General features: G+C 37.3%; 1 protein-coding gene across 6 annotated transcripts in view; it reads left to right on the top strand.

Annotated features, from left to right (window-relative positions):
- P4HA2 (prolyl 4-hydroxylase subunit alpha 2) overlaps positions 1–12957 on the top strand; it is a 69659-nt gene extending 56702 nt beyond the window's left edge. For 4 of the 6 annotated variants that reach the window (XM_058166057.1, XM_058166058.1, XM_058166060.1 and 1 more), the window contains 7 exons: positions 304–374; positions 998–1097; positions 2788–2841; positions 7089–7154; positions 9636–9704; positions 11115–11211; positions 12558–12957. In XM_058166057.1, coding sequence (XP_058022040.1) covers positions 304–374; positions 998–1097; positions 2788–2841; positions 7089–7154; positions 9636–9704; positions 11115–11211; positions 12558–12628 — 528 coding nt within the window. In that variant the 3' untranslated portion in view covers positions 12629–12957. Of the gene's footprint in view, positions 1–303; positions 375–997; positions 1098–2787; positions 2842–6882; positions 7022–7088; positions 7155–9635; positions 9705–11114; positions 11212–12557 lie in introns of those variants that run through there. The other 2 variants (XM_058166061.1, XR_009153113.1) reach the window with 2 other exon arrangements.
- The last annotated feature ends 2514 nt before the right edge of the window (positions 12958–15471 follow it).

The raw sequence follows: 15471 nt of genomic DNA, 5'->3' as shown, positions 1-15471 counted from the left end.
GGTTGCTGAACAAGCAGTCATTAACTAAGGTCTGATATAAGTGAGTAAAGTCTATAACCCATCCTCCACCTACCAAAACAATCCTATGGTATGAGCTTGAGCTGTGTGCCAAGGAAAAGCCACCTTTTCCCATTTCTAAACCCCGAAGAGTCAAAACAATATTTAAAGTGATGAATTTATTTACCATTAATGCAATACTTTGCCTTTCAGAATATAGAATAAACTTTGGCTGCAATACTGCACAAAATACTTCTATATATATATTTACTAAAGTTACTAAATCTTGCATATCTTTTGATACAGTTGGCAAGAGCTACAGTCCGGGACCCTAAAACAGGTGTACTAACAGTAGCCAACTACCGGGTTTCCAAAAGGTAAATTGTGTAAGAATGAATTTCATCCTCTTTTTTATAAAATAATTTTAAAACATTGATAATAAATTAAAACCTTGAAATGCACATCATTCAAAACTTGAGCAATAATTATGTAAAACCCTTTAATTACGTTCTTATGTAGAATGAAGAACTATTGAAATGTTTAGTATTTTTGCTATTCTTACTATTTTATTCTATGGTATAGATTTTATGTACAGTATTAGTATGTATTGTATTTTACAAAAAATTATAAAATCTACAATTTCAAGTTGCAATATGTTATTATGTAAACTATTTTATTTATTTATTTATTTATTTATTAAACTTATATACCGCACCATCTCCCATAGGACTCAGGGCGGTTCACAGGCATATTAAAACAATATAAAACAATATAATAAATAGACATTTAAAACCCAGATTAAAACTAAATATTATCAATATTATCAAATATTATTGCTTAATGATTAAAACTAAAAGTTGATTTTTGAAGAAGTTCTGTAAATGTTGATTCATCTGCAAAGTTGAGTGAAGATATGAAAGGAAGTGAGTCTGTATGCCTGATTTTAAATTGCATGAGTTGAGACTTGTACATTCCTGTACACAATCTCTTTTTCTGCAAGTTCCTGGCTGGAGGAAGAGGACGATCCGGTTGTTGCCAAAGTAAATCATCGAATGGAGCTAATTACAGGATTAACTACCAAAACAGCTGAATTGTTGCAGGTAAGTATGTTACCATTTGCCTCCTTTATGCAGGGCTCTGCCTTTTGTCTTGAAGCAAGACTGTATGAAATATGTTGAATGTGTAATGCCCTGAATATTTTGAAACAAAAAACAGCCCCCACCCACCATTCTACCCATCCTGCAAAAAGAGAGAGATTGTCTTCAAATTTTGATAGAGATTTTTATAATTAAAAATTCTATAAACAATAATGGCTGCCAATAACATTTAACAGGAAGCTATATGTGCAGCATATCTGCCCATCATTGCCCCATTTTTAAAATCCAGTAGCTGCTTTTTAAACATTAGAACAGCAATAAAAGGTCTACTACACTTTCAAATCCAATAGGTTCCCATCAGTATTTATTATACATGACAGTGAAATCTCAGCTGCCGATTCTTTGCTGGTGTTGATCTTCATTGTCATTGAATTATTCCCAGGAAACTAGGATGTCATAATCATCATTTCTGTATATTAGTCTTGTTGCCCTGGGAAAATGTCTTGTTGGTTATGCCATTTGGTTTTGCCCATTTGCTCACTCTTTTGTTCACCAGTTTCATGGGTTTTGCACTCAAAGCACTTTGTTGCTCCACTTATTCCAGTTTTGCACCCATTGTGGTTACATATTAATATTATTATTGGATTTTTATTCCACCTTTTTTTAAATATGGTCAACTGAAGGTGGTGACCATTCCTAATATTCTTGCCTCCTATTTTCACCGCCACAACAACCTTGTGAAGTGGTTGAACCAAGGGTGACTAGCCCAAAGCCACCCAGCTGCCTTTCGTGCCTTAGAGAGGCCTAGATGTCACATTCTCCTGGTTGCCAGGCGAACACCTAGTCTAAGGAATTATATTAAGGATTAATGCAGTTTTTGACTGACAGAGCTTGACAAAGAACTGAGATTTTAGATTTCTGCACAACTAGAATTTCTACTGCAAAAAGATGGTGATCAGTTCTCCTCCAATTGTTATTTTTAACATAGCTTAAGGAAAAATTTGAAACAATTCAAGAATAAAAAAGCCAGTTTCTCTATAGAGAACTTTGTTACTTTTTCTATCTCATGTCTTATTCCCTGTGGACAAGTCACTGCCTTCTCAAAACTATTTTGGTTTCCTCAGTTTATCCTATGTTAAATTATAAATTGATAAAAACAATCCTCTGTGTGATAATTAAAGCACCAAATATATTCATATTGTATTGCATACATGCATAGATGCATATATACGCAGTGGTGGCATTCAAATAATTTAACAACCGGTTCTCTGCCTTAATGATTTCTTCCAACAACCAGTTCATCAAACTGCTCAGAAAGTTAACAATTGGTTCTCCCGAAGTGGTGCAAACTGGCTGAATCCCACCACTGTATATACATATACCACATGGAGAATTCCTTGCCCTGTTAAGAACAGTTTTAGGAAATTTGACCTGTATGTGACTAATGCAACAAAACCAATCCTCACATTCACACTATTTTATCAAGATAAGATCGCTAAGCTATAATCTTCCTTGCAAATTAGTGTTGCCCACATCTCACCAGTTCAGAGAAACGTGCAGTGTACTGATACACGTTCAGCATGTAACATTACACTGATGTTTAAAAGCAAAATGTGTTTTGAAAGATTACCGTATTTTATTTTGCTTAGAAGGTTTTGCTTCAATTTTGCTAATATCCTTTTGTACATTTTAGGTTGCTAATTATGGCATGGGAGGACAATATGAGCCACATTTTGACTTCTCAAGGGTAAGATTTCATATTTTAGGTACTTTTCCCAATTATTGCTAAGGATATCTGATACCTCACGGGCTAAACTAGAGGTGAGGGAAACGCCTAGTTAGTTTCAAAAGATTTTTTTTCTTTGTAAAGCAAGAATAGGGTGGGACTGATATGGTTCCTGATTAGACCATTGAGTTAAAGAAACTGTATTTGTCCCTTACTAGCACCCTGACTTAAATTGCTCCTTCTCCCAGAAAAGTATTAGCAAGGGGGAAAAAGTTCATTGAAACAGGACATTGGGTGTGAGGTTAACCTTCCCTTTCCATTGTCATAACTGATTTATTTAACTTTCCTCTAAAGCTGCTGGTTTTAGTAAGAAAAAGATTTTAGGGAATCCATGTCATCGTGTATTTGACTCACAAAGTGACTATGAACAAGTACTACTATTATATTCATGGAGACATTTTTTTCTTACAAAGTATGAAATTATGTTTGTTAGTCTTGGATTGTATTTAAACATTTATATTTGAAACAAATGGAGAGCAAGGAAAGCACTGTGTGCACTTCTGTATTTTTTCAAAATGACTTTCAATTAGAAAAATTAGGATTTCCTCCCATAAAGTACTTTTAATTATAAGCCAAATGGTAAGTGATTAATCCAAGACTGGGTGTAATGCCAAAGAACTCCACCATCCCTCCCCCCAAAAGATATGCCCACCCCCTCCCCTTTCCTGGCAAATGTATATTATCTGTCTCATGGCAGGCAATTTTTCTAGTTTTTCCCAAACTTATATGTACATTAAATGACAATAGTGATTTTTAAAGAAGATAGGTGTATTAAGGGATGTGATTAGTAGGCAGCTGTACTATGTCTGAGGTTTAGGCAGAGAACTTTAAGAGTCATGTGTTTTGAAAAAGAGATGTCATTTACCGGCCCATCTTTTCCTGGAAAAAACACCCTCATGATTTGGAGAATAATAATATCAAAAAACAATGCTGTGGCTTTTCTTCCAATGGTATATTTCCAACCATCTACATATTAGCCAATAAAATCAAATGGGGATAGGAAACACTTGGTAAGATTAGACCACATTTCTATTTCAGCTGTCTCTAGAAGAAGTTAATTAAGAGGTAACCATCTGTCCATCTAATACATTGTTCAAGTTCCAACTGAGAGGTAGAGCATCTTTCAAATCATAATCATGTTACTTCTCAGTGGCTCTGTAATAGAGTTTGAAGACTGTTGAGGTGATTCCAATTTTTACATGGTCAACAATTTCTACAATTTAGCATTCCCTGCAACAAACTGTGCCCATCTCTGAACATCCAAAGAGACGTGTGTAGGTTCTAGATACACAGAATTGAAGTGAGTCTCCAACTGATTCATTTTATGGCACCCTTCTTGATATCTCTTTCCAATTTATGTTAAATTGTTGATGAATACCGAGTATGATTTTCAAGCCATCTGTATTATCTACTTAATAAACATTTCATTAGCTTATCAATCAGGATATCTTTAAATATTTTGGTGAAATGCTTTGCTAAAGTCAAGATTATATTTGCTGCATTCCACAAACTACTATTATGGAAACAACTCAATTAAAAAAAGTAGTCTCACAATAGTTTTAACTTCTTAGAGTAGCACTATTTCTTGACCTTGTTTTTCTTCCCTTCCTTCCCTTTGTGTATATTAGGGGCGTGGGATCATGTCTTACTATATAAAGACATGATAAAACAAGCTATTATCTGATTGTATCTCTGTCAGGACAAATCTGTTATTACAAATCAGTGGATACTTACTTCTTCGCTAAAACTGATCTGTTATAAGGGAGGCAACGAAACAATCAACAAGATATTCATTCTTGGATGATACGTCATGCTTGGAATTTAGTTGTCAGCAGCCAAGTTTGAGGAAAGTTAGCAGCTGCATTTCTTAGGGATTTGGACTGGTCCTCCAGGCTCTGTATATAGCACAGGTTATAACTTGAATCCGTTTACTGTTGTTTTATGATAATTCTAGTTTCCAAAGCAGTTGTATAACTGTTTATTGATTGATTGATTGAAATTTATTAGTTGTCCCATTCTGGTCAACTTTGGGCAGCATACAAAACTATAAAAAATAGCGAGAAACATTAAGTCATCTGGCAGCTCAGACTAAAATACTCTTGTTAACAAAATCCAGAAAAGAAAACTGGGTTCATTAAACAATGACAGACATCAACTTCAGACCTGGGACTAGAGGCAAGTTTTCAAAGCTTTCCAGAATCCCAGGAGACAGGGTGACATCCTTATATTAGAGGATATGCTGTTCCAGAGGAACCCACAACAGAGAGAGCATACTTGCTCAGTCTCACAAGATGGTAACATTTAATGGAGAGGACCTGAAGCACACCACTCTGTTGGAATGCATTGGCTCAACAGAAACAACTGATGATAAGTGGTCTCACAGGTATCTAAGCCTGTGAGCTTTATAGATAATAAACAGCAGCTTGAATTGCAGTTGGTAGCCAACTGGCAATCAGTGCAATTTTGTTCCTGAAAGCTGAGCTTAAGCCAGAGAGTCTTACATCAATGTATCTACTAGGAGAGCTTCTAAGAGCCCTCAATGAGTTGCAGATGACCAGAGCTACCCCGTATCTCCTTCCCTGGGATTGTGGCTGGTGTCAAACCTGAAACCCAGATGGGGATATTTCCAAGAGAAGACCTCCTCCTCCAGCCCCACCCAAATTATGCATGCCGGGTTGCTCTCTCATCCACAATTAAACCGTGGACGCGGGCAGATTTATTACACACTAACCTGCCATTCAAAGGCAGTCATAGCTTTGCTTATTTGTTTATAGATTCTCCTACACTTATAAAAAATTGTTTTGGTACTGATCATAAATCATTCTGAAGACCAGTTTTCATTTATGTAAGAGCTGTTATGCTCTTTTTAACATGTTATATTTATAAATTTTAATAGGTTTTTTTTCAATCTATCCTATTAGCACCCCCTCCGTCCTACTACTGTAACATGGTCTCAAAGTTTCAGGTGTGATAACCAGATCAGAAAGTTTAGGGATTCCTGTGGCATTAATGTGCCATGATATCACACATTTATTGATGCTAACTGTATTTTCCAGGAACAATTCCTCATTGTAGTTCCAGAAAAACAGCATTCGCTTAGCTGAAAGCATTGCTACTTTTGTCATCCATCATAGCATAATATCAATAAGGGCCTGAAAGAACCTTGCTTTTAACAGAAAAATGTTCATTGCTCTTATATCTGTTCTTTTCCCCGAATACAAAGACAAGGAGAGTTGCACAATGGCTAGTTGGGATTTAGTAACACAGCATGTTCCTGTCAGACTTTTTCCATTCTTGGCTGCTGATCATGAAGGGGAAATTGCACTTTTGATTTCTATTAGCTGAAAAGTGTCCTTTCACTTTTCACTTTTTATAGTGCATGGAGTGATCATTCAGCTGCAGGTTTACCAAATATACTAATCCAATAGTGCAAAAAGGAACCTACTAGCATATCTCATGTATTACAACTCTTGTCATTCACAGAGGATTCACAGAGATCTCATTGTGCTAAACCAAAATGTGTTATGTTTATTTTTGGCTAAGCATGTTGTGTGAAGCCACCCATGGTGGTTTGTAATTTTGACATACAATCTCAGCATATAATCTCAGTTGTGACTTATTCAGAAAGCCATGGTTAAATAAACTATGAGGGTGAAGGTTCGTTCTCCGAGCTTGTGGGCGCCCATGATATGAAAGAGATAAATATTGCAGCTCTTTCTATCAGGATCTCAGTTTTTTAGGGAATTTTTTAGAAAATGACTAATAAGTCAGAGAACGAACCTTCACACCTCATTATATTCACCACTATTGTAAATAAACTATGGTCTAGCACAGAGTGTGGACTAAAATAACTGTTCGTTTGCAGACATGCTTTTTGAATATGTTGAATTAATATGCTATTGCATCTGACACTTTGACTAAAACCTGCAACCCTGTTCATATACACCTGAGAAAAAGTCCCTGGAACAATTGGGTATGCCTTGCTTCTATTATGATTTGTAGACAACCTCCACATCCTCTTTCCAAAGCAACAAACCTGCAATCAATTTGGAAGTTGGGTTAAAGTTGTTGTTTGTTTCAGCGACCCTTTGACTTCACACTCAAAACGGAAGGAAATAGGCTAGCAACATTTCTTAACTATGTAAGTATCTTTGTAATTCTTGTCCCCCTGCTTGAAATTTGCAGTTTACTTTTATTTAATTTTGTAGAAAGAGGAACCTGATGTTTTCAAGCGTTTAGGGACTGGGAACCGTTTGGCCACTTTTTTGAACTATGTAAGTATGAGAAGTCTTGGACAAGTAGAGTAAGACTTGTTTTTTTTCATGCTACCATCTTAAATGGAATTAATTGCATGATATTTTTTTGAGATTGTTGATCCAGTGTTAAATGAAGTCATAGTATCTGTGGAGATTTAGTTTTCCACCTTCTTGCTTCATGTATACCATGAAGTTTGGCTTCATTGTGCAAAGGAAATTAGTGACTAAAATGTATTTTTAACAGTGGAGCTTTTTGTGAGAACTGATTTGGGCACCCATTCAACCATTATTATTTGGGCAGCCACAGAATCTGTTCTCATTTTACTTCCCATGACATGAAAGTGTTAAATATTGCAGCTCTTTCAATCAGGATCTCAGTTTTTTAAAGAGATTTCTTAGAAAATGACTAATAAAAGGCATTAGTTTATTCCAGATATGTGCCTGTAGTGCAGTTATTATTACTGTTACTAGTTCATTAGAACATCACTTTTAATCTGCAGTCTAGCAATTATGGAGCATTCATTAAACCTATTGGGCATTCATTCAGACTTAGCCTTCTTAAAATCATCGATCCAGAGAAAGAATTGCTGATACCTTTCTGCTTGCTGTTGCCAACATCCAGCTCTAGTCATATTTTGCCATTTTGACTGAAAGATACATGATAACAATGATAAGGCAATTCAGTAAAATCTCCAAAGTCGCATGGAACCAGAAAGAATTAGGATATTTCATGTTCAGTTACCATGTCAGGGTTTCAGTTTCTTCCTAAAGTTTGCTAAATTCCATGTCCTATATGTTGATTGCATCTTTTTAAAGGTGCCTCATTGTCCCTAAATTAAAACATGGTAGTTTGAATCCAAATATATGTTCCATCAGTTGAACAAAATCCAAGTTACAGAATGAGATATGATTGCCCCTCTGTTTCTGCTGCAGCTGCCTGTATCACTTTGAGATTAATACTAGTATTAAAAACAGAGAGTTACTTACATTATGTAGAACCTTTACAAGTCGAGGAGGAAATTGCTACTCTACACAATTTAGATTCAGAATCAGTGGTGGGATTCAAGTAATTTAACAATGATTTCTTCCAACAACCAGTTTGCCAAACTGCTCAGAAAGTTAACAACCGCTTCTCCCAAAGTGGTGCGAACTGGTTGAATCCCACCACTGTTCAGAACCATTACAAGTAGTAACTCCTCATCTTAATTTAAAGTAAAGGCACTACATAATATACAAGTGCTTGTGTTCTGTGGCATCTGTGGCTAAACCAAAATAAAGCTGTGTTAGTTTCATTGCATTGCAATGTTTCAAATTCATAAAGAGATTGTTCAGAGAAGCACAGAATTAAGCAGTATCGTTAGAGCTAAGGCATTTTTTTTAATTTACTAAGCAAATGCATTGACCAGAAGACTGTAGTCTTTATTCTCTGATTAGTAACGTAATCTCTCCAAAATCTGGAAGAGATGAAGGCTGCAGTCTTCAAGCCATATATAGGTAATTCTCCAGTTCACTTAGCTGTTCGAAGTTACAGCAACCCCCTCCCAAGTACTTAAGACACAATCCTGAAGTTACGAATGTTGCAGCACCACTGCAGTCATTTACACTTATAAATGGCATTGGGCCGGGATACTTACGGGACCGTCTACTGCCACCGATTGCCTCCCACCGACCCGTTCGCTCTCACAGGGAGGGACTCCTCAGGGTGCCGTCAGCCAGACAGTGCCGGCTGGCGACGCCCAGGGGAAGGGCCTTTTCTGTGGGGGCTCCCGCCCTCTGGAACGAACTTCCCCCAGGACTTCGACAACTTCCTGACCTTCAAACCTTTCGCCGCGAGCTTAAGACACATCTTTTCATCTGTGCAGGACTGGATTAGGATTTTAAATTTTTAATTTAATTTGGTTTTAATGGGTTTTTTATTATTCTATTGGAGTTTTAATATTCGGCCGTATGTAATAAGTTTTTTAATTGGGGTTTTAATTTGTATTTATTTATATTTTTACGTGGCTGTTAACCGCCCTGAGTCCCTCGGGAGATAGGGCGGTATATAAATTTGATTAAATAAATAAATAAATAAATAAAATAAATGATGGCAGAGGCACTGCAATATTTGCCCCTGCCTATTCCCCCGCCCCGCCCTGCCGCCGCCGGGTCTCCACAGTCACTGGGCCTATGGAAACTCACCTTGTGACAATCTAGTGAGTCGTCGGTTCCTTTACCTGCTTTGGCGCATTCACAGAGAACAGAGGCCTAAAGTAGTGCCAGACCAAGCAAGATTCAATAGCGCAAGGTCTCACGCTACTGATCTCGCATGATCTTGCAATGAAGTACTTTAGGCTTCTTTTCTCTGCCAACCGAGCCTGCACGAGATCTGCGGCAAAAGGCTTTGCAAATGGAGAGGCCTTCCCTCTGTCTGGAACGGCGTGAAAAGCATTTGCAAGCCGATGGGAGGTTTGAAGCAACCCGATTTCTTTCTTATGGGTGTCCCATTTTCTTTCTCAGATGAGTGATGTTGAAGCAGGAGGTGCAACAGTTTTCCCAGATTTTGGAGCTGCAATTTGGCCCAAAAAGGTAACAGTTGTACTTTTCTTTAACAAATGCTTTCCCACTAGAAAGGTGATAATTAAGTTTGATTTCTAGCTCTATTTCTTTAGAGTCTATTGATCTACAGAATTTCTACTCAGTTAATCATTCAGGATGACAAGATTGTTGCAATGAGATCATTGTGGTTTCTATCCATAGGTGAATGGGACCAGTGGGACAGCACCAGTCATTAAATTTTAGGATGATTCTTACTCAGACAGCCTTCCTCTGTATTGAACCTAATTTTAAATCTGTCTTTTTCTGAAAGAGTTTTACAACGTGTATTTAAGGAGCATTATATCCTTTTGTTTAATTAAAGGGCTCCATGTAATTTTACTTTCCAATAACAAAATAGGATTTCTTCTTCTCTTTGCTGTATGCCAACTCAAAACCCTCAGTCCTCAAGCAGACTAGAAGTTTACGAATCAAATTAATTAATATTGCAATGGGTCTTCGATAATATTCTACAGCTTAACACAATAAGTGAATCCAGCCAATTTGGCATACTTTTCCTTTAAAAATTAAGGGGATCCATTTGTGTCACACGGAAATCAATGTAACCTGCATCCAAGAAATACTTGTGTTTGCTATAAATGCATTTCTCTTCAGTGAAGATCAGTACTGTTTCCCAAGTCCCCGTTCATATGGTTATTAATATTATGTTGGTTTAAAAGGCCTAATTAATCTTTCTGCAAAGATATCTTTTTTTTTTTTTTTAATTCTCAGCATCATGTTTTGGCATAATTTCTGGAACGAAGAGCTTTTTGTCTTAACCCTGCTGCTAAAATAATTTAGAATAACCAATAATTTGGTTATTAATTTGTAGTACATGAACAGTAATTTGCATTATTCCTATACTTTTGCAGCTTTAAAAATTTATTTACAAATGAACTGCAATCTTGATTCTAATTAATAAAAGACTCTGCAAAATCCGTGTATGTTCATGCCAAATAATATTTTTCTTATAATTGGTTATGTATTTCTACATTTCTAGAGAGCATGAATTAGTACCATGTTAGTTCTAATGCCCTCTTATACTTTGGTCTTTGGTGATTTTGGATCACCATTTGGATCATCATTCTCTCAGCCCTGCGAGGAATATATGGCAAACCACTTCTGAAAAGGCTCCCAGGACAACTGCAGAGACTTCTTTAGGCAGTCACCAGGAGTTAAGGCTATCTTGAAAGCACACATTTCCTTTTTTTCCACTTTCCTCCTATATTCAAAGACATTAAAAGTGGAAACGGGAAATATTGTAGATATATCCCAACATACTAAGGACAATAACTCGGTATTAATATCCTATGGACTCTCTCTTCTTATAGCAGTTTTAAGTTAGATGAACATGCACTCAACACTGAATTTACTTAAAGGAATAAAGTTTGTTGTTGTTTTCAGGGGACTGCAGTTTTCTGGTATAACCTCTTCCGAAGTGGAGAAGGTGATTATCGAACGAGACATGCAGCATGTCCAGTGTTAGTAGGCTGTAAATGGGGTAAGTAGAATCATATCTTTGTTTTGGGAAGCAAGATTTAAGGTTTGTCAAACAGCTAAGGAACACTGGATTATTTTTGGTATAGGATTTTTGTCTTGCTATGACACATTCTTGGACAATGTGCTCCCACATTAAGATTCCTTTGCTGTTAGCTTATGTCTACAACTTTGATGTTCGCTTATAGGATAAGAAAAATAGAAAATGCTATCTGCTAATAATACAGACAAGATGTGAGAACTAGCTAGGAAGAACGTAGGATTCAATGAAATTTTAAGCAGCAGAACATTTGAACATTCAGAATTCCATGTAGTTGTCTTTAGCATCAGTCAGATATCATTTAACAGGGAATACTCCCTGTATGAGCACTCCTGTTAATTCCCATGCACCAAGGCCCATTGAAGTTTCTCAGATGACATTGGCTCTCAGTGGGCATATTGTGTTCAATGCAACCATTGGCAGGAAGAAAACCTTTATGCATGCTGTTGGGCCATAAAGTGCCTATCGGGGAGCAATCATCATACAGTAATGGTGGTGAGAGGAGAGGGATGGCAGGAAGGCTTGTATGTAATCATGCCAGAGTGAACTAAGGGTGATTCTAAAACTCAAGTTTTATAGGAGCATCATGATCCATCTCCCTTTCTGTTCATGGGATGTAATATTAAACACTCTCATTTGTATCAGCTGTAGAGGAGTTTACCTCAAGTTGAGTGTTCTCCAGATGTGCAATTGCTGAGAATTCTGGAAATTCACATATCTGTAGTTATCGAAGTTGGTGAAAACTGTTCTTTGGCCACATGTAGCCATTGACCCTCCTTTGGAAACCTTCCTTACCATTCATACATTGAGTGGGACTAAAAAAAATCATTTTTCCTTCTGCATTTTGGGAGCTGGAGAAAATGGACAAAATAAGTCAAATAAAGCTCTTCGCTACAAATCACTTGTGCACAACTCTTCGAGGATTCAACGTGAAGAGGTAGATAGGTGGTATATCAAGCTATCTTCCAAGGATTTGCACCCACAAGCATATCATATGAATATAATGGCCAAAAATTAGATGTCCATTTATATGCATCTACATTAAAAAACTAGATTTAGAGCAGAATGAAATACTATTTTCAATGTTATATGTGAATTGTATGTCATCAAATAAAACTGTATTCTCTAAAATATGATGCAGGAAAGTCACAGGTAGTTCTGCTGCTTTTATTACTATATCGATTGCATTTATCATTTTAAGTATTTGTGTATTTTTAGAGTCATACAATGGCTGAAGATGCTTTGTATGACAGATGACAAATAAGTTTTTATATAAATGAATAAATGAAACAATCTTGTTTTTTTAACAGTATCAAACAAATGGTTTCATGAGAGAGGAAATGAATTTTTAAGACCATGTGGTACAACAGAAGTGGACTGAAACCAGCCCAACCATATTTTCCTCCTATGCTGTCAGCTTTCTGCATTGTTCATTTCATTTCTAAGAAATGACTTCTACTATGAAAATGGCAGCGTTATTTATTGAAGAACAGCAGCATCTCACAAGAAAACAAGAAAAGCTATTTGGACAGTTGGTGCTATGTGCTTATATGTGGACACTGTCATTCTCTTCTCCTTTCAGTTTCTGCAACATCCAGCAAGGTGATACGTTACACATTGGTCATAGAACGTTTTTTCAAAATGCATATTTTGAAAATGTTACTGTATTTTCTAGGAAGTGCAACTTCCATTAAACCTTTTTAAAAAGAAGCCATGTGTGTCGTGTGTGCTTAATCTGTGGCAAGTGTTGAGATTTTTTCCATTTGATCATTCCCACATCACTAGCTATTAAGCGGGGAAGAGGAAGCCAAGATGACTTGGGCTTCATAATCGCTACAGATATCATTTGCTGTGGAATTGGGAAGAAGAAATCTCATGTAGGTGAAGAACTTGAAAATCATGGCTTCAGATGAATGTGCACAGCAATATGTCAGCAGGCTTCAAATCATTCTTTGGGAAATATATCAAATATCACAAATATATCATGCATATTTGTTTGTTTTTTCCCTCTGTGGCTAAACTAAAGGTAGACATAAAATTCAGTCATGTGAACTATATTTTATAGTGGGAAAAAAATACAACCAGGCAAGGAAGAGAGAAACAAGCAGGTTCCTACTCCCAGCTAAAACGCTGTTCTTGCTGTAGGAAAGGCTGTTCTTGCTGTAGGAAAGGCTGGGAAAGGGAGGAGTTTCAGGCCAGGTATTTAGTGCAGAGGTTTCCTTCCGAGGATGTTAGAAAAGCCACGTATGGTCCATGAATCACCAGGTGACTTTCAATTTGTCCCCTGCTAAGTGCAAAACAGAACCAAAACACAGACACTTTAAATATCCAGAACAATACCGATCCCACTCACTTGCCTGATGTCATGATGGTATCACTTCCATAATCTTCCCAAATATAAAAAAAAAATACCCCAGTGAATGGAAAAAGATGCTTATATGGCCACAAATCACTAATGCAACTATCCTTGTCTTCAGTCATGCAGACATTTTATTTAATAGGAAATTAATTTTCTGTAAAGAACTCTCATTCTCTCAAAAAGTGTGGGATTAGTCAACCAAGTTTGTGGTATCTGGCTGCCTACAGAATTCCATTGTGTTATAGTTGTTTTTAAAAAACGCAAAAGCATATAAAATAATGTCTTTGCTGTGAGTGCCGTGGGCGTGAAGCTGAAGGCAAACACAAAAACCATAAAAGTTGCTTTGGATCCAGACCACATGTTCAAGTTACGGATTTTTGAAAATCCCCTCATGGGGAAAATTAGAACATCTAACATGTACAAAGGTTCGAATTATTGCTAAAAATAATGATCAGCTGGCGATTCCACTATGCTGCACTGCTTAATTCTTAGAAAATACTTGGAGCACATGAGAAAAAAAGAATACAAAAGTTTATAAAACTTTCTGTTGGAGAGAGTTGAGACTTTACGTATATGTACTGTATATTACTACATTTTTAACTATGGCAAACATAACTTTTTGACTTAATGTAGAAAGTCTTATCTAAATAATGAATATCTTCATAAGCAATATGGCTGTCCATATGATCTTGGACATGTAGCTTCCATCTGTTCCAGCCAATGTAACCTTCCTGAGAGTGGCAGATCTGCAGAGAAAGACTATTCTAAGGGTTAGGTCCATCCCATCTCTAGCTGGGGAAACTCTCAGTAACCCTATTCCTAACAAGGATACAATGGGAGGAGGCTCTGAGTGAATCATCTGCTAAATGATTATGAATTCAAATAGTGCGGCTACGTGATAAAATCTGCAGATCATTGGAACTTTAACAAAGAGCAAGTGCATGCAATACTCTGTTAAAAATAATTCCAGTCAGTGGATGAGTGTCCATTTATATTACAAGAGTTGGGATACACCCAATAAGACAAACACTGCTTACCTGTGATTTATTGAAGAAAGTATTATTGGCTGGTTTCATACAGTACAAAATGCTGTGGTAGAGAAAATGCTGTCCTCAAACGCCCTTGAGCCATGACCGCTAAAATAAGGTAAAGGTAAAGGTTCCCATCGCACATACGTGCTAGTCATTGCCGACTCTAGGGGGCGGTGCTCATCTCCCTTTCAAAGCCGAAGAGCCAGCGCTGTCCGAAGACGTCTCCGTGGTCATGTGGCCGGCATGACTGAATGCCAAAGGCGCACAGAACGCTGTTACCTTCCCACCAAAGATGGTCCTTATTCTTTCTACTTGCATTTTTACGTGCTTTCGAAACTGCTAGGTTGGCAGAAGCTGGGACAAGTAACGGGAGCTCACCCCATTACACAGCAGCACTAGGGATTTGAACCGCTGAGCTGCCGACCTTTCGATCGACAAGCTCAACGTCCTAGCCCCTGAGCCACCGCGTCCTTAGGTTAAAATAATAAATGCATTTATTTGATCACCTCTCCCTTTCCCATGAATAAAATTGTCAGACTGCATAAACTGGACAAGGCAGCTATCAATCTTCCATCTGCATATGTGCAAGCTAAGCTTTCAAGGCAGTGCTCTTAGCAATGGCTCTTGCCACAGCCCTGGGGGATGTCGTGCTCCTACATGAAGTATAGGAAATGCAACGCTGGAGATGCCAGCTCAGTGCCAGGACACAGCACGAAGTCATCCTTGAAAAAGGGAAAATTGGTGCTAGACAAGAAAGCCTCCATCTTAGCCATATCTTCGTGGGTAGCACTTGGGAGCCACTGCTGAAAGCACAAAGGCAGTTGAAAGAGAGTC

Source organism: Ahaetulla prasina, chromosome 2, assembly GCF_028640845.1.
Source record: "Ahaetulla prasina isolate Xishuangbanna chromosome 2, ASM2864084v1, whole genome shotgun sequence".
In the NCBI taxonomy this organism is placed as follows: Eukaryota; Metazoa; Chordata; class Lepidosauria; order Squamata; family Colubridae; genus Ahaetulla; species Ahaetulla prasina.
Note: the sequence above shows the minus strand (reverse complement) of the source record. Positions and strands in the feature narration are given on the sequence as shown.